Source organism: Phascolarctos cinereus, unplaced genomic scaffold (assembly GCF_003287225.1).
Source record: "Phascolarctos cinereus isolate Bilbo 61053 unplaced genomic scaffold, phaCin_HiC Scaffold_9;HRSCAF=440, whole genome shotgun sequence".
NCBI lineage: Eukaryota > Metazoa > Chordata > Mammalia > Diprotodontia > Phascolarctidae > Phascolarctos > Phascolarctos cinereus.
Genome location: NW_027556402.1, coordinates 182,139,656 through 182,159,580, shown reverse-complemented (window position 1 = coordinate 182,159,580; position 19,925 = coordinate 182,139,656). Strand labels below are relative to the sequence as shown.

Here is a 19,925-nt window from a genome sequence, read left to right as displayed (position 1 = left end):
TTCAAGATTTGGGTAGGGGTTAGTCTAGAGATGATGACCTCCAAGATTCCTTCCAACTTTAAGTCTGATTCTATACCCATTTTACTGATGAAGAAACTGAAATTCAAAGAGTTTAAACAACTTGTCTATGGTCATACAGCTTTTAGGTGGCAGGGAAAGGTGTGAACCCAGATTTCTTATGCCCAAGGCCTGTGAGCTCTCTACCAAACCAGTAGGTTGCTATTTAGTAATGATCTATCTTGTTGTAAGTGCTTTATGTATCAGTCCTTAATCAGGCAGTTTGGAGGCACAATGGATAGAGTGCTGGGCCTGGAGTCAGGAAAACCTGAATTCAAATCCAGCCTCAAACACTTAGCTTTGTGACCATGGAAGTCACTTAACCTCTATTTCCCTTAGTTTTATTAATTGTAAAATGGAGAAAATAGCAAGGTGTGTTGTGAAAAATAAATGAGATAATCTTTGTAAAGTGCTTAGCACAGTGTCGGGTCCATAATAGACACTTAGTAAATATTTGTTCCGTCCTTAAATAACACTGCCCCTATTAACAAAATGTCTGCCAAGCAAAACACAATAGCACTGCAACAGTATTCAATGGGAGGCAAAGGTTAATGGCCAGGTACCTACCCTGTCTGGTTTGGAATATAAAAGGGAGAATAAGGCAGGTAGAACAGAATCAGGGGAAGAGCCAAAGAAGAGATGGGAGCCCAAAGTAGGTACAAGCTCCCAAGGGAGTAGGAGGACAAGAGATTACAGAAGAGGCAGGTTGGAAACCAGCAAGCAAAATGTTGGCTCATTAGGTGTGCATAATGTCCTGGGAAGTCAGTCAGAAAGGCTGGTATGCAATAGCAGGGGCCTCTGGGTATTTTTCCTTTGATGGAAAGGGGGCCTTTTCAACTTTGGAAGGAATGCCCATTTAAGATTCTGACTCTGAACAGTATAAGGAATGACTACAGGTCATAGAACAAATTAGCATAATGATATTCCAGTGGAATTTAAGCTCCTTAGAGTGTGTTTGTTTCTCTCTCTGTGTCCCCATTTCCTAGCACAGTACCTTGCACACAGTAGGTACTTAATAAATGCTTGTTGAAATTAATTTGACCAAGCTCACTTGTGTGCCTTAGGCAAATCATTTCCCCATCTCTCCATTTCCTCACGTTGCAAAATGAGGAAATTAATTGCTAAGGGCCCTCTCAGCTCCAGATATCATGGATTTCTTACCTTTTTAAGTATGGGGTATAACTTCTTTCAGGGCCTTCTTCCCTTTTGCTTTGGTTTTCTTGCTTTGACTGTTGTGATATTCTCCCAAGTGTCAACATGGTCTGTAATCTTTCCTCTCTCCAGGTCATCCTTCACAACACTACATGAGTAATCTTCATGATTTAGCCTAACCATGGATTTAGAGCTAGAAGGGACCTCAGAAGCCATTTAGTCCAGTTTCTTCATAGATGAGGTGATCAGGGCCTAGAAAAGAACGACTAGAATAGAGAGCTAGACTTATAGTCAGGAAAACCTGAAATCAAATCTTGCTAAACTGTGTGACCCTGGACAACTCGCTAAACCTCTCTCAGTATCTGTTTCCTCATCTGTAAAACAGGGATAATATTGGCACCTATCCCACAAAGGCTGAGGATCAAATGAGAAACATATGTAAAGCACTTTGTAAATCCTGAAGCTGTATATAAATGCTAATGATGTTGATGATGATAATGATGATGGTGGTAGTAGTGGTGGTGGTGGTAGTAGTGGTGGCACTGATGGTGGTGGTAATGGCAATGATGATAATGATAATGGTGATGATGTGACTTGCCCGAGACCACACAGGTCATAATTGGCACATGTGGAATTCAAACTCAAGTCCTCTGACCCCCAAACCAAAATCTGTTACACTGTCCCATGCTATGTTACCACATCAGTTGGATTTTAACTCTTTGGAAGACAGAGACCTTGTCTTACACTTTTCTCTAATCTTCATGATATCTAACACAATGTTTCTCAATAGTAAAGAAGACCTGTCTGTTTAATTAATGAAATCCCATAGTCTTGGCTGCCTCTGTTAACAATTTAATGCTTTCTGCTATCTTCACCTCCTGGCTTCCTTGGCTTTCTTCAAGCTCCAGATAAAATCTCATCTTCCACAGGAAGCCTTTAGATCCTCTTTAATTCTAGTTCCCACTCTCTGTAAATTATTTCCATTTATCCCATATGTATTTGGTTTGTACATGGTTGTTTTCATATTGACTCCCTCATTAGACTATGAGCTCCCTGAGAAGAGGAATTGTCTTGTTGTCTTTCATTGTGCCATTTTCACCAAGCTTAGCACAATGCTTGGTACATAGTAGACACTTAACAAATGTTCATCGATTGAGAAATTATTATTTTAAAACTGCTCCCCATATACATTTTTCCAGCCTTCTTTTAACATGTTTTGTTGTTCAGTTGTTTATAGTCATGTCCAGCTCTTTGCGACCCCATTTGAGGTTTTCTTTTTTATAAATAATAAATTTATTTATTTTTAGTTTTCAACATTTGCTTCCATAAGATTTTAAGTTCCAATTTTTTTCCCCATCCATTTGAGGTTTTCTTGGCAAAGATACTGGAATGGTTTGCCATTTCCTTCTCAGATAGCTACCACCAGGGCCTCATTATTTCAGCTTGGGATCAGCTCCCTAACTGATCTTTGGGACAGTCCCCCCTCTTTTAATTTCATATATCCTTTTTACATATATCAGTAACTAAAGTTAGCATAAGAAAGAGTAGTGTCCACATATTTTGTCCTTAAATATGTCTCTTCCTCAATGTTTTGACTTCCATTTGGTAATTACCTTTCTTTTCTCATTTTTTAAATATGCAATCTTGACATCCTCATTTTGTAAGCATGCAGTCTTGTCATCCTTTTCAGCTTCTCCCTTTCAGCACCTCTTTGCCCCTGTCTCCAAGGATTATCATTTCTTCCTTCATAATATCTTTTAAAATTCATCTTACTCCCTAGAACTAAACTCCTTTTTGCATACAAGTAACCTTTGTTATTATAAGTTTCCTTGATTCTTTCCTAACTTTATGCCAATCCATGTGAATAGCATTGCCCAAATCATCTCCTTTGGTTACTTCTTATACATTTCTTTTTGATCTGACTTCCCTACTTCAGGTTTAGATACCGATTTCCCTTCATTGTACTTATTTAATGATGATACTAATGATGATAACAATAACTCACGTTGGAAAGGCAGTGTAGTACAATGGATAGAGAACCAACCTGGGATCAAGTCTTACCTCATACATGGAACATCTAGGTGACTACAGAAAAGTGCCCCAAATGACCTTCTGATCTATTTTTGTCATTTAGTTGTTTTCAGCCATGTCCAATTCTCTGTGATGCCATTTGGAGTTTTCTTGGTAAAGACACTGGAGTGATTTGCCATTTCCTTCTCCAATTCATTTTTACAGATAAGGAAACTGAGGCAAACAGGGTTAAGTGACTTTACCAGGATCACATGGTTAGTAAGTGTCTGAGGCCAGATTTGGACTCAGGTTTTCTGACATCAGGACCAGTGCTTCATCCAGTGTGCCACCTAGCTGCCCCACTGATCTATAGAAATAGAAAGTGTTTCCACACTGAAAATTCCCCACATCAGTGAAATCCCAAGTCCAACCTACAACAAATGGATGAAAGAAAAACTCAGATTCATATAGTGCCTTAAAATGTTCGAAGTTTTCCTTACCAAAAGCCTGAAAGATACATAGTGCAAGAGTTACCTAAGACTCAATGATATAAAGTGACCTGCTGATTATCACACTACTAATGTCTGAGCTAGAATTCAAACCCAGGGTAACTACTCCAAGTTCTCTTCCCTGTGCATTGTGCCACACTGCCTGAACCCATACATAATGCCCTAGAGAACACCCAATGTCCCTTCCAACTTTGAATTCCCAGATCCCATGATCATTTATCCATTGGTCCATTTCATCCATTTGTAGCTTCTATTTTCTCTATGGGTTTTTACTTTATACCTGTGCTAAAAATAGTCTCATTGTACTAATCCAACCCAATGTATTTTCATCTTTCAAATACCTTCTCAAAGCCCACTTAGTCTATGAAGTCTTTTAGAAGGAAGAAAAACTAATCATCTAACATCTAAGAGATTCCTACCTTTTAAACCAAAGGTTTTTCATCTCATTGTTTTGAAAACCTGTTTCTTCATATTTATTTTGTCTAGAACCCCTTTGGGAATGTCTTTTGTTTCATAAACAATAGACAACACTGAGCAAATATAATGAGTTTACTTAGTGAAAGGACGTCTTAATATAATTTCAGGTTAGCAATGCAACAAGTGTTTTGGGGGTCTTGTTTTGGACTGAGCTATATAGCCAGTGAAGAAATAAGTTTTCTTGACTAGTAAGATTGGATCTGGGTCAAGTAGATAGTTTTGGTTGTGTTTGTGTTTAATCTAATAAAACTATCGTTTCTCATCACTTCTTAATAAAAGCATGATGCTAATTAACCAATTTGGTGGATCTTCCTCTGGCCCTCACTGCTGTTGAATGATGGTACCTTCCTGAGGCAGTCCATTCTACTTCTAGATAGCTTTTTTTTAAAATTTTTAGGCACTTGGGGTTAAGTGACTTGCCCAGGGTCACACAGCTAGTAAGTGTCAAGTGTTTGGTCTAAGATCGGATTTGAACTCAGGTCCTCCTGACTTCAGGGCAGGTGCTCTATCCACTGCGCCACCTAGATAGTTTTAATTAGAAAAAGGTTTTCCTTTGTATCAAGACCAAATTCACCTCTTTGTGACTTCCGTCCATTGTTCTGAGTTCTGCCTTTTGGGCTCTAGCAGAACAATTTTAATCCTACTTTAATGGTTGTTGTTGTTGTTATTGTTCAGTTGTGTCTGACTCTCAATGACCGAATTTGGAGGTTTTCTTGGCAAAAGTAATGGAGCGGTTTGCCACTTCCTTCCCCAGCTCATTTTACAGATGAAGAAACTGAGGCAAAGAGGGTCACACAACTGTCTAAGACCAGATTTAAACTCATGAAAATGAGTATTCTTGATTCCTAGCCCCATCCTCTATCCACTGTGCTTCCTAGTTGCCCTCTAACTTTCGTGTTGCACTCTTCATATACTCGGAAGCAGTTCTTACATCCTTTCTGTGTATTTCCTTCTATAGAGTGAATCCCTAGTTACATCAACCCATTATCTTATGGCATGAACTCAAGGCCTTTCTCCATCCTGGTTGCCCTTCTCTAGACACTCTCTAACTTATCTATATTCTTCCTAAAATATGGCAACCAGCTGAATGTGTTACTTCAGATATGGTAAGAGCAGAGTATAGGAAATCTTTCCCTTCCTTGTTCTAGATATTATGACTTTCTTAATATAACTTAAGATTGCTTTCATTTTGGCTGTCACATCACAATATTGACTACAATTTAGCTTGCAATCCATTAAAACCCCCAAAACTATTTCAATAAGGTTGTTGTCTAGTTGTATCTTCCTTATTTTATGCTTCTGAAGCTGATTTTCTGAACCAAATATAATACTTTATACTTACTAAATAAATTTCATGACTTACATGACCTGATGCTAAGTGAACTGTGCAGAACCACGAGAACACAATATATAGTAACAACATTGTGTGATGACCAACTTTGACAGACTCAGCTCTTCTCAGCAATACAATGATCTATGACAATTCCAAAGACTTCAAGATGGAAAAGGCTATCTACATCCAGAGAAAGAACTATGGAGTCTGATACAGATCAAAGCATACTATTTTCTCTTTTTTTTCTTTCTTGTGGTTTTCCTTTTTGTTCTGATTCTTCTTCCACAACATGACTAATGTAGAAATATGTCTAATATGATTGCATATGTATAGCTTAAATAGGATTGCTTGCCATCTTGGGGAGTGGGGGAGGAAAGAAGGGAGGGAGAAAAAATTTGGAACTCAAAAATCTCATAAAAGTGAATGTTGAAAAGTATCTTTACATGTAATTGGAAAAAATAAAATACTATTAAGTGGAATAAATAAATAAATTTTATCTAATTAGATTTATCTCAGCATTCTTATCTGTCATGATCCTTTTGGAATCTGACACTGTCATCCAGTATGTTAGCTACTCCTGCCAACTTTGTGCCATCTGCAATAATGATAAGCATGTACTGCATATTATTATCCAAGTCACCAATAAAAATATTGATTAGGAAGTACTTTTGAAATTATATGCTTCTTTTTACTTCCCCCCCCATTTTATTACTTGCCATTTCATGAATAGATCACATTTCTAGGCACATATTGCAAGTAATACAAATTCCCCATTGGCACTAAGAAAGCATAGATAGACCTTTTTCTTTGGACAGTTGTCAAAAAAAACCTCATTTGTGCTGATGTGCTTTTAGGAGTTGTACAGTTTCCTTACTGCCAGTCAATCATAACATACACCCACCAAGAGCTGAGGCCCAAGCAGACAGGCTCCTTCCATTAGGAGGAGCCAGAACTACCTGTAGCTTTTAAGGTATCAAAAATATCGCCAAAGCTCTGGGACCATTCCAGTTAGAATATCTGCAAGCTGCCCAGCCCTTTTTCCTGAGTCTCAAGCTAATGATGAAAGTAATGAAGTCAAGCCTTCCAATCTCAGACAGTTGCTTTGGTGCAAAGGAAAAAAAATCCTATTAGATCAGAGCTGAGAGGAAAGAACATCTATTTCATTGAGAACCCACAGCACAACTCCATTGTTTTAATTCAGTCTTGCTCTTCAGTTTTTGCCTGGTGAAAAGGCTCTAGCAGCTTAATGTGAAAAATAGTTGTATTATAGCCTAAGGATTTTAAATGAGAGGTTGAGTCTCCCCTTAGGACAAACATATTGCTCTAATTACCACTAATTGGAGTAACACATGAAAATCAGGGAGGGGGAGAGGAAAAAGATTTCTTAAGAAAAAAAACCTCTCTTTTTTTCTCCAGTTGTATCTTAAAGATCAAGGCTAACTCATAGATCCTGCTAAATTATTTTTGAAGCTTCTAAACAGGCCCCCATCTCTATAGTCATTGGATATATAGCCAAGAATTCTTTATCAATAATAAGCTCATTGTTGTGTGAGGAATTTGGGAGGGAGAGTTTTTTTTAATTGGGGGATATAGTGTTTGGAATATTCAATTGCCTCTCAAATAGAATCAATACGCTAAGTAAGACCTGAGAAGATGCATTTATGCTCATCTGTGTCTCTTCCAGAGCCAAAGATGTTTGTCTTGCTCTATGTTACAAGTTTTGTCATCTGGGCAAGTGGACAACCTCGGGGTAATCAGTTCAAAGGAGAAAGTCACTCCCCGAGGTATATCTGTAGTATACCTGGTTTGCCTGGGCCTCCTGGTCCCCCAGGAGCTAATGGATCACCTGGGCCACACGGTCGTATTGGCCTTCCAGGAAGAGATGGTAGAGATGGCAGGAAAGGTGAAAAAGGTGAAAAGGGGACCGCAGGTAATTAAAGTTAATCTTCAATGAAGTACTTCCCCTCATCCACACCCCCTTCCCTTTTTTCTCCTACCCCCAAACCTGGAAAAATTACCGTTTTTCTTTTGTTGTTGCTTTTGTTTGTTTTAATCACCTTGATCTTATAAGAATAATGTGTTAGATATAGCAGTTAGGAGCTTCTGTTTCTGACTCTGCTCCAAATTCGTGAGGGAAGTTATATAAGTTGTTGAGTTTTTGCTGGATTTCATTTTTCATGTGTGAAACAGCAACACTATAAATAATAGAGCTTAACTGTCCAATCTTATTCTTCACTGTTAGTCCACATTAGCTCTATGCCAGAGCTATCAAAAAGCAAATTTCTTGTGGCACCATAGAACAGCCTTATTATTCTCTTACTCTTTCATAACCTGAAGGCTAGATGGATACCACATAGTAACTGTGCCCTGTCCTATAGTGGAAAGAGCTTTGAATTTGGAATAAGAGGATCCAGGTTCAAATCCCAACTCTGTTATTGGCTACCTGCATGACTTTTGGCAAGTTACTTGCCTTTCTGAGTCTCATTTGACTCATTTGTAAAATGTTTCAAATGATCTCTAAGGCCCCTTCCAACTCTAGATCCTATGATCAAGCCATCTTGTTGGCAAACTGATTCAAAAATACTGGTTAAGAGACACTCTAGATGAATGAGTGATTGTGTATTAACTACCACTGGGTATTTCTGCCTCCAGGAAGGTCCTACTCTGATGCCTTTTCATGGCATGGAGATGACCCTGGGTTCTCAAAGAGTATGTCAGCAACTTTCAAGCTCTGGCAGGTTCTATCATACTGGAAGGGCTGCCATGATGGACTATGTGTTATGCAAGGAACAGCCTAGCTAAATTCAGAAAGCCTCATCACCAGAAGATTTGCCTTCAAAGAGATGGAATTCTTTTGATTACAGCAACCCATGAAAATGGTAGAGTATGCAATTGATGTCAGCAGAGGGAATGCCCACACTGATAAAATCATGGAACCTTGAAGTAATGAGCAAACATATATTTCTGAGTATAATACCCTGAGAAAATTATGAATAACTCCAAATCCAGACCTCAAGGGCATGGTTGTCTGGTAAAATCACATAGGATCTAGTAGGCCCACCTTCTGGAGCCTCAATTTCTTTAGCTATAAAATAGTCTTCTAAATTTAAGACTGTAATTCTATGACTTTATAAGAAAATAGAAATCAATATTTAGGAATGTGTTGCTAGCTAAACTTTGTAACAGTAAAAATAATATGTTAGCATCTATTTAAATAACATGGTATGGCAATCATATCTATACTTGCCATCATAAAAATGCTTTTTAATTCAGAACCTATGAAAACTCTGTGTTATTTACTATAGTATATACTTCTACTAAAGTGCCTTCGATTATGAACTGAGGTCCCTGCATTTCAAGAGATCTTGTAATGCAAGCTTTGCAGATATAAATTATTGTAAATGTTACGGGGAATCATGGATATGAGTATAGTTGAACTCCTTTGTAATGGTAATAGCCCTGATACTTGCCTCCTTGGCTAATCAAGCTTTTACTGCATATAGTTAAGTTTCATGGGATGTAATCTTGACCAGTAGCACACAAAAGTCATTTTCTACTAAAACTAATCATGAGGATTCTAGCATATGAAAATGGCTTTAGTGTGATTTATCTGAAGATGTCAGTTACACTATACAAACATTTATGTCGGTTCATACTATGTTAACATTTCTGAATTACTATGATAACCCTATATGAGTCTAATTCTGTCCCTCTGTGCAGAAAGGTTGTACAAAGGTGCCCTCATAATCAGTGCTTAGAAGGAAACACTTCCTATTAGCCCAAACATGGAGTACATCAGTAAGTCCCTGACTTATTAGGTTAGCATAGTTTGGGAAGGGAGTGTGATTCAAACCCAATGACCAAAAGAAAGCGCAGCTAGATTAAGTGATTTGTCCAAGATCAAATAGTATTTAGTGGCAGAGCTAAAACTAAAAACTCAGTTTTTCTGATTCCCATCTGGAAAGTCTAAATAATAATAATTGCTTATTATTATTTTATATAGCACCTACTATGTGCCAGGCAAGCACTTTACAATCATTGTCTCCTTTGATCCTGACAACAACCCTGGGAGTGAGAGGCTATTATCATCCCCATTTTACACATGAGGAAACTAAGACGAACTGGGTTTAAATGACTTGTGCAGAATCACATAGCTAGTAAGTGTCTGAGACTCGATTTGATCTCTGGTCTTCCTAACTAATGGTCTGGTATCTACCCACTGTGCCACCTGGCTACAAGAGTCTGGCTTCTTTTCCTGCTTCTGCTTTTGCTTTGTTGGAGGACTTCAGCTAAGTCACTTAGCCTCCTGGGACCTTGATTTCCTCATTTGTAAAATAAAGAAATTGGATTTGGTCTTCCCTTAGGTCTTTTCTAGTTCTAGACCTTCAACTAGACCACCTTGTAGATAAGAAGATGTTATCATTATGCAAAGAGACTTCTCACTGGGGGCAATGGGAGCTCTTTATAAATATGAGAATGGCTGCAGCTCTTCTATCAAAATAGCATTCATTACTTTAAATTATTCTCATTTTTTTAACCTTGTGCTAATGACAGAGAAAGCACTTAAAATTTAAATTTACAATTCTTTGCTTTCATGTTTAAAATGTGTAGCCATAGTTTTAGAAGAACTCATTGAGTTGGTACTGTATTATTAAAGCTACACCTAAAAGACATATTTTTAGTGACATGGGCTTCATAAGATTGCTATTTGGGAATCTTTCGCTGTCATGTTAACTAAACTTGTAAATCTTTTTGAAGGTTTAAGAGGCAAAGCTGGACCTATAGGACCAGCTGGAGAGAAAGGGGACCAAGGAGAGACTGGTAAAAAAGGACCTATAGGCCCAGGTGGAGACAAAGGAGATGTAGGCCCAATTGGACTTCCTGGACCCAAAGGAGACCGAGGAAATCAAGGTGATCGAGGTGCACCTGGTATCTGCAGATGTGGGAGCATCGTGCTCAAATCTGCTTTTTCTGTTGGCATCACCACCAGTTACCCAGAAGAAAGATTACCCATTGTGTTCAACAAGGTCCTTTTCAATGAAGGGGAGCACTATAATCCCTCAACAGGAAAGTTCATATGTGCATTTCCAGGAATCTATTATTTTTCTTATGATATCACATTAGCCAATAAACACCTGGCAATTGGGCTGGTACACAATGGGCAATTCAAGATAAAAACATTTGATGCTAACACAGGGAACCATGATGTTGCCTCTGGATCCACAGTGATCTACCTTCAACCAGAAGATGAAGTCTGGCTTGAGATCTTTTTCACAGACCAAAATGGCCTTTTCTCAGATCCAAGTTGGGCAGACAGTTTATTTTCTGGATTTCTCTTATATGTTGACACAGACTACCTTGACTCCTTATCTGAAGAGGATGAATTATGAAAGTGATTGACAGTCTGGAAATTTCCCTCCTTCATTATACAAACTGACATAGGATCTAATCTGGGAGCCAAAGATAGTGGAACAGCACTGCTATAATCTGAAGGAACTACCAGCCAGATTCTAAAGGAAACTATGGATGTTTTCAACAGAATCCATTGAAGCAAGATGCTGTACCAAACAGCTGGGACCACACAGAATGAATTATGTAGAACAATAACCCCAGATATGAATTCCCTTGAAAGCAATGTTCATAAATATTTAAACAAATTAAAGATAATGTCAACAAATTTTATATTAAATACATTGAGTGATAAAACCAGCTGGCAGTAGTATTGTCTTATTAAGCTTGTTGGAATTACTTGTTTTTATCAGTTATTTAAAAGAATCATAACATACAGCATAATGTCTTGGGTAATTCTCAGAAGGCAAAAATGCATGCCAAAAATAAAAGATAAGAGACACGAAGCATTTTCTACAATGCAAAGTGGCAAGTTAAAAACTGCTGGTACAAGGACCCCTGAGGTCTACTCTAACGTCCAATGCAAGGAGGAACGTCTCACCATTTTGTCTTTCCTTACTCACTCCAATTAAAACCAGCATTGCTACTTTCCATTCAGGTGAGATTAGACTCCTGAGCTGTTCGAATCCAGGCCTCAGGGATAAGAGGGTGTCAGCTTACTGAAATGGGTTTCCCAAAAGTATGATGAATTTCCAAACTCTTTTGACATGAAGTACCCATTGCACCTGTTTTCCCTGAGATTTCTTACAAATAAAGGCAATCCTACAGCTTAGTCATTAATTCTTCCTATGTTAACTGGGGTCTCCAACTCAACCCTAAACAAAGTCTACCAGCTTAATAAAAATCCTCTTTCAACCTTATATTTCTTTTCCTTTTGCTCTTTTTCCACTACCAGAATCTATCTTTATTCTGCTCCCCTGCCATCACCAGCCAATCAGGTCAATAATTTCCCCCCACCTACCACTACTCCCTTGGGTCACATTAATAGTGTGTCTATTTTTCCTCCCTCCTGGCAATATCATGTGATATTCAGCTCCCTCACCTACTTCCCTTCTATTCATCAGTTCCATTACTTTATCCATTTATATTTGTTCTCTCTTTTCCCTTTCAGTCTTTCCTCTTATCCAAATAAGTTTCCTTTGGAAACCAGTTCCCTTTTCTGACTTTTCTCCCAAATATTCATACTCTATATGCCTCATTTCTCCTAACCCAGGTCAAGAAATCTGGTAGATGAGGAAATGGAGACCTAGATAAAAGAAAATTTGAGGGATCATCTATGTTTAATTAATAGTTGAATACATGGAAATATATAATGTGATTTTTCCTAGACTCCTAGAAAGAAAAACTCAGAGGACTGAGTCGTTAGGACAACCACAGCCATCAGAATATGGAACCTCAAGAGGAGCAGCTAGAACCCAGTCAAGAAAGTCAGTAGCAGAGGCAACTGGGTTACACATTGAAAAGAGCTCTGGCATTGGAGTTAGGAGGACCTGAGTTCAAATCCGGCCTCAGACACTTGACATTTAGTATCTGTGTGACCCTCACTGCCTCACCAAAAAAAAAAAATGGCAAAGAAAATTCTAATATTATCTGACATTTTTATAGCACCTTAAGATTTGCAAATCACAGAACCATGGTAGAATTTTAAAGCTAGAAGAAACTTTAGAGCACATTTAGCAAAACCTCTTCATTTTACAAATACAAAACTGAGAATCATAAAGGTGAAAATAGCTTTCACAAAGTCCACAGCTAGTCAGCTGCAAAGACCAGGTGAGGGCCCAAGTATTCTGATTCACTGTCCAGGTAGTCTTTTACCACAACATTCTCACTATAAAGATACACATTGTGTTTGATATGTGTGCATGTGTATATGTATGTAATATAATTATACATGTATATTATATATACATTTATACATAATGCCCACATATTGTATTGTTATGTATATAATTTTAATTTATCTTGATTGTAATTTGCTAATGCAGGTTTTTTTGTTACTTAAAGCTATTTTTTAAAAAAATTCATTCCAAAACCCATTTCATTCATTTCAAGTTCAAGTTTCTTTTACTAGTTCTTAATCCAAAGGTGCATTTTGCTTTGAGAAACCTGGGGTGGAGGGAAGGGAAGCTATTCTAGCTTTTTTAAACAAATGAAGGTGTTTTGTACTTTTTCTCCAAAAGAATTTCCAAGGCACTCTTTTCTCTGTGCAAAAATAATAATAATAATAATCCAGTGGAAGAGATTTTAATTAAAAAATACCCATATTCATAATTATTTCTGAGAATTGCTTTGCTATATACACCACAGAATTTCCTATTTCAATAAAAAACCCATAGTCATAATTATTTCTGAGAAATGCCTTGTTATATACTCCACACAAACACGTTTCCTATAAATACATATTCTCATATAGCCATAAAAGGGTAGGAAATTCCAATGATATAAATGGCATTGTTTATGAAGTGAGTCTCTATTAAAAGCAATCTGGGCTTTTTCTCTGTGACTGTTATTAGGATTGGGGACATGAATTTTAGGTGGTGCTTTTTTAAATAAATTTTCTCCTTATTGTATCATATTTTTATTAATACATAAGATTCACTTTGACTAGTATTTATTCAACCCCTACTATGTGCAAGGCTCTATGCTGGGTTATGATATGAGATATAAAATTAAGATGACATATGTTGCCTGCCCACAAGGAGTTACATTGAAATAGGTGGATAAAATTCAAAATAAAGTCTTCTGGGAGGCCATGGGGAAAGTCATACTGGTGGGGGGGGGGGAGGTGTGGTCAGGAAATGAAAAACTTGGGCTGCACAATAGAACTTCAAAATAGCTGGTTAAAGAGTGAAAAAATTCAAACACTCTGTTGTTATGTGATTCTACATGATTTCAAACAGCTGTTTTGACTGAACATTTTTCCCCTACTGGGGTGATTGATTTTTTTTCATAACTGAATTGGCTGGTTATTTTCATGTTATGTAGATGTGGCCTGCTTGTAATTTTTTTAAACTGAATGCCATCATGATCTTAGTTCCTTCTCTTTAATTTTAATGAGTGAATAGATTATTCTCAGATAAAACACTTTCATTTTTCTCCAGACCGAATGATCCTTAATAGCGATACTATTATACATGTAACAATATAAGCAATCATCTTTCATAATTACAGAGAATGGGTAACTTTGAAAACCATTCATTCCATGGAACCCAGAAGAGAAGAATAAATCTAATTATTCACCCCTAGCTAACATAATGAAATCACAGAAATAGGAGATTGAAAAGATGTCTTAGGTCACTTACTATATTCCTCTCTTGAAGTTTCCTTCTCAACTCTTTGAAACAGTGCCACTTGAAATCAGTCAGTGAGATTTCCTTCATTTTTATTAGGAGAGAAATCATTCTTACTTTCAGAAAAGTGTTTGCTTTCTTCATGCTAACCCACTGTTCCCAGTTAATTTTTTCCCCTCACCCCATTGCTCATACATTGGTCAACACCATATAGCCACTATCAAATGGGTTGTAACCATAACATTCCTTGGGTGCAATTAATCCTCTGCATTCCATAGGCATGGAACTCTTCCCAGGCAGTGCATGTCATTTCCTGCCTCCATATTTTTGGACCACATGTGGTCCCCTCAAATACTCTCCCTCCTCATCTCTACCTATTGGAATTCTTTCCAAGCAGAGCTCAAGTATTACCTCCTATGGGAGGCTCTCCCTGATTCCTCCAAATCATTGGTACTTTCTCCTTCTTGAAATGACTTTGAATTATTCTGTACTGTATTGACATTTTTATATCCCTACATATTTCCACAACATAATGTAATTTCCTTGAGGGGAAGTACTATTATGTCTTTATCATTGTACCTCTGATGCCTAACACAGTACCTTGCACATAACAGATGTTTCATTAATGTCACTGAGTTTAATTGAAGTGTATTATCTTCAGGAGCAATATAGACAGGCACTGTTGACTTGGGCATATGGGATCTCTTGTTCTCGTCTAGTTATGTTACAGGGGGAATTGTAAAACTAGCTATTTCTTTCCTGTGTCCACTTCATTTTGCAAAGCTATGCATCCTGCATCCTTTTTTATCTCATTCTCTCAGTCATTTTCCTAGAGTGTCAAAAGTTTTGGAATTGCCTCATGTCTTTCTCTTCAGAGATCAATCCAAGAGAAGCTGAGTTCAGTTAGTTTCTCCATTTTCACAGTCCATATGCTGCCAAAATGTGTATGTAGATTGTATGTTCAATGCATTAAGTTAGCTAGCCACCTAAAGGGATGAATCCTTGTGGCAACTCAAAAAATCTTTTGAAATCAAGTAATCAACAATTCAGCAACCATGTAGTAAGTGCCCAATCTATGGAAGGTTCTAGTTGATAACAAAGATGGAAAGTAATATATTCTTCACCCTCAGGGAACTTACAATCACCTCTTGACGTATTAATTTCATAGTCATAGAATTTTGAGTCAGAAGAAATCTTAAAGATTTCCTAGTCCTGACCTTATTGTTGCTGGAGGAAACTGAAATCCATAGAAGTGAAATGACTTGGCCCCAAATCATAAAAGTAGAATCACAGATTTAGAGCAGGAGGGCACCTCAGAAATCAGGTACTCTAATCATAGAGACTTGCCTCCAAGTCACATAGTATGTGGCAGAGCCAGGATTAGAAGCCAGCTCCTTTCCTCTGTACCACACAATCTCCCTTAAGAAAGTAGCAGAACCAGAATTTGAACTCAAGTCTTCTGACTCCAAGTCCAATGTTAGAATTTTTTTTATAAAGTATACTTAAAGGAAAGCAAACCCCATGGTGCTTTTGGGTCATAATGAAAGTAAGGGATAAATCCAAGAATCATGAGTGTTACAGCAATGGGGGTTTGGCATTGGTTTCATTGTTGTTGTTTGTGGCAGAGAGGGGTTAATAATTAACTCAGTTGGTGACTGGGAATGCTTAGTCTACATGATGTCAAATAACCATCATAGCTTTTTCTCTTAAGTAGTTGTCTCCGTGTCACATAGATTTATCTTATGATTAGTTACATTAGTCATGCCTTAGAGGGAGAAGAGGTGACCTGATGTGGGGACACCAGCCAAACTTGCCCACCTTCCTTACAGGCAGTCCAGAATACTCCAAGAGGCATTCCCTTGCCCCAACTCCTTCCCATAATGGCCATTGAAATTCTGTTTTGCTTCTACCATGAATCAGAGCATAAAGGTGAAGGAGACATCTTGGAAATCATCTAATCCAACTCCATCATTCTGCAGAGGACGAAGCTGAGACCCAAAAAGGTAAAGCCACCTACCAAGGACACACCATAAGTAGATGGTAGAGCTTGGATACCAAACCCATGTCTCTGACTTCTCACCCCAGCATTCTTTCTATTCAGTATTTTTAAAGCACTCAACCCAGTGCCTGGCATGTATTAGACACTATATAAATGCATGTTTCCTTCCCTTCCCATCTAGTCCAATTTATACCTGGAAAAGAATGCCCACTGTCACACACCCAACAAGTGGTCATCCAGTTTCCATTTAATGACCTTCAATGAAGGAGACATGGAACCAAAGCTAGAAGAAACTTCAGGTTCACCTAGCCCAACACTCTTGTGTTACAGTGGCAGGATTGGAATTCCAAGTGCCCTAACTCCATATTCTATTAATAATGGGCAAGTCATTTAACTTCTCAGTGCTCTAAGCAACTCTCCCTGGAAGCTAAATAGTAGACACTAATCTGCTCTCATAGAGGAAGGTTATTCCCTGGGAACTTCCTACAACAATGAAATAGTTCTGATCCTAACCCAAAAAGGTGATGTGATGTATAGTTATTAAAATATCCTGAGGATGAGTTTCTTCCATCTCAGAGACATTTCTGATTGGCCACTGCTAGAATGGTATGCTAGAATCTAAAATACATACAAATGATGCAAGAAGAAGGAATGTCCTGGGCACTTTTTTTTACTTGCCTCTGTGCAATGCTTTTCTTGGATAGAGTGCCTTGAGTTTAAAGTAGTTTGTATAATGGAAACAAGAACTGGATTTGGAGTCTAGTATTGAGTTCAAACAGTGGCTCCAACATACAATACATGCCTTATGGTGAATAAGTCTTTTTTCCTAAGATTTAAAATAGAGATACAAATACTGGAACTAAATACCTCACAGAGCTGTTTTGAGGAAAGAACTTTGCACACTGTAAAACACCACAGAAATGAAGGTCCTTGTTTTCAAATGGATGAGAGATAGAGAAATTTTTTAAGCATGTCTTTTCTAATCAATAGAAATCACATACTTAGTGGAACTGAAATTTTGAATTACTATATTGATATTTTAAAGTGCCAATATAATATTAAAGCCATAGTAACCATTACATATGAATGAGGGCCTCCAAAGTTATGGGACAAATGAAAATAGAGGAGGAAGACACCATTCCATCTTTCTCTTTTTCACCAATTATGGGCTAGTACCTTCTTAATGAAGCTTTCTCTGATCTCTTTAACTGCTAGTAATATCCATTTCAAATTACTTTGTATTTAACTTTGTATTTATTTTCTTTATACTTATTCTGTATGTATACACATATATACAGAATAAGTATAAAGTATATCTATAAATATATATATATATACTTATATAGAAATATATAAATATAAAAATGTAAATATATACCTATATGTGTATATATATACATACATACATATATATGTGTGTGTGTGTATATATATATATATACACACATATATATATATACACACATCCTTGTCTCTCCAATTAGTATATAAGCTCTTTGCCAGTAGAGATTATTTCATTTATTGTACTTGTATATGCAGCACCTGGAAGAGTGCCTAAAAGTAGGTTTAATAAATACTTGATTAACTGATTGCCTTATTAATCAGTCAGCATCAGATCAGCTATCAATGATTTTGACTTACTGTTATACTAGAATATCTTTTTTGAGGCTGACTGACATCTGAGGTAGCCAATGAGAAGGAACTCTGAAGGATACTTTGTTATTCAGTCATTTCAGTTGTGTCTGACTTTTTGTGACCGCATTAGCAGTTTTCTTGGCAAAAATACTGGAGCAGTTTGCCATTTCCTTCCCCAGATCATTATTACAGATGAAGAAACTGAGGCAAACAGGGTCAGGTGATTTGCCCTGGGTCACACAGCTACTAAGTGTCTGAAACTTTATCTCTCTGATGTTTTAACACAAGGAGATCTTGGTCCATAGCCCATATGGGGCCTGTGTAAGAGTAATGTTAACTCACATGTTTATAAGGTTTATAAAGTACATTAAAGTTTGTAAAAACTCTCTCCTCATATTAGTTCTGTGAGGTAAGTAGTACGAAATCTTATCCCTCCCTTATAGATGTAAACACTCAAAGAACATAAACTCATGGTTCTACAACTAGTAAATGTCAGAGCTAGAATTGAAATCTAGGTCTTCTGACTTCAAGTCCAAGGTTTTTTTTCTACTGTACTGCCCAGCCTCTCCTAAGCTGTTTTAGAAACACTAGAACAGTGGTGGACACATCCACATCTCAGTGCCTCCACTTACTATCTCATCAGGAATCTATGGGAAGCGAAGGATTTGCAGCTGGGACTCCAGTGATCTGTCACGGGGTAATGCCCCCAAATAGCTCAATGTGGCAATAGACCTAGTAATTCTGTCCTCGATTTTATGAGGGCAGCCACCTTTTATAATCCAATAACCAGACAAATCATGTGCTGAATTCTGTGCCCTAAAAAACAGTGCAGTCTCAATGAATTATTGTTCAGTTTTTAAACTCTAGACCTACCAGTTGCCACTTGCTAAAAGATGATGGACACATGAAGTGAAGACACAGAGTTTAAGGGGATAATAATCTTGAATTGTCAGTGCACCAGGCTAGTGTGCAAAAATGTCTTTGAAGCTGGCCTTCGACATTAACTGAAGAGTAGATTTCAAGGGAACTTTAAAGATAAGGCTGAATATAGTCCTACATTAAAAAAGGAAGGGAAGTTGAGTGGGGGGAGTCTAATCCTGAACAAAAGAAAAGGGGATGGTAGTAAGACTTGAATGACATCATTTTATTGAGATTTTTATTAGACTTTGACTACATGGGCTTGGAATTATTAACCCAATGGGTTAGTTATTTATGAGGTAATGTGAAAACCAATCCAGTCAAATCAAACCTTTCTGATACATGAAGACGATTCAGAGGGTTCACGGACTTGGTTTTTTAAAAATAGTTTGACAACTGAACTTCAATGTAACTTATACCTCCTGTCATCCTGGATTTTATTTTAGCATTTGAAAACATGATTCTGAGAAGTGGTTCATAGGCTTCACCAAGTTGTCAAAGAGGCCCATGCCACAAAATAGGTCAAGAATCCCCATTCTAGATTGGGAATCCAGGGACCTGGATTTTAACGCTGGATCTGCCACCAGTTAGTCATGTGAGATAGAATCAATGCAGTGAAAAAGGCACAGATTTGGAGCCAGGAGCCTGAGCTTCAAATCTGGGGTCCATCCTGTACTACCTGGGTGACTTGTGGAAGCCATTAATACTTTCTGTGTCTCAGTTTCATCATTAGTACATTGAGGGAGTTAGATTAGAGGGTCTCTAAGGTTCTTTCCAAACCTAAATTCACGATCCTATGACCCTAAACAATTCACTTGGCCTCTCACTTTTCTCCCCTGTAAAACTGGACTCAGTGATCTCAGAGGCCTCTTCCAAATCCAGCAGTTTATAGGTCTAAGAACTCTGTATACTGCTGCAATAATAGGATGAAACAGCCAACATCCTTATCCTAAGAAAGGCATGACATCTTTATTTTGCCCTATTCACAATGAAAAACATCAGAGAATGCATTTGGCTTTTTTTTTATATCTCCATTGGAAGGATATGGGGGAGACAAGAGTTTGAAAAAAATAACAACCACACAGTCCTTGTTTTCCAAACAAAAATATAAGTAGATACTCAGACAGGTTCAATTG

The 19,925-nt window shown here is 37.6% G+C and overlaps 1 protein-coding gene across 5 annotated transcripts in view; it reads left to right on the top strand.

Moving 5' to 3' along the window:
- The window catches only part of C1QTNF7 (C1q and TNF related 7), a 151,942-nt gene extending 140,695 nt beyond the window's left edge, over nucleotides 1–11,247 (top strand). For 4 of the 5 annotated variants that reach the window (XM_020993000.2, XM_078148198.1, XM_020993008.2 and 1 more), the window contains 2 exons: nucleotides 7,223–7,468; nucleotides 10,297–11,247. In XM_020993000.2, coding sequence (XP_020848659.1) covers nucleotides 7,231–7,468; nucleotides 10,297–10,928 — 870 coding nt within the window. In that variant the 5' untranslated portion in view covers nucleotides 7,223–7,230 and the 3' untranslated portion in view covers nucleotides 10,929–11,247. Of the gene's footprint in view, nucleotides 1–7,222; nucleotides 7,469–7,526; nucleotides 8,418–10,296 lie in introns of those variants that run through there. The other variant, XM_020993028.2, reaches the window with a different exon arrangement.
- The last annotated feature ends 8,678 nt before the right edge of the window (nucleotides 11,248–19,925 follow it).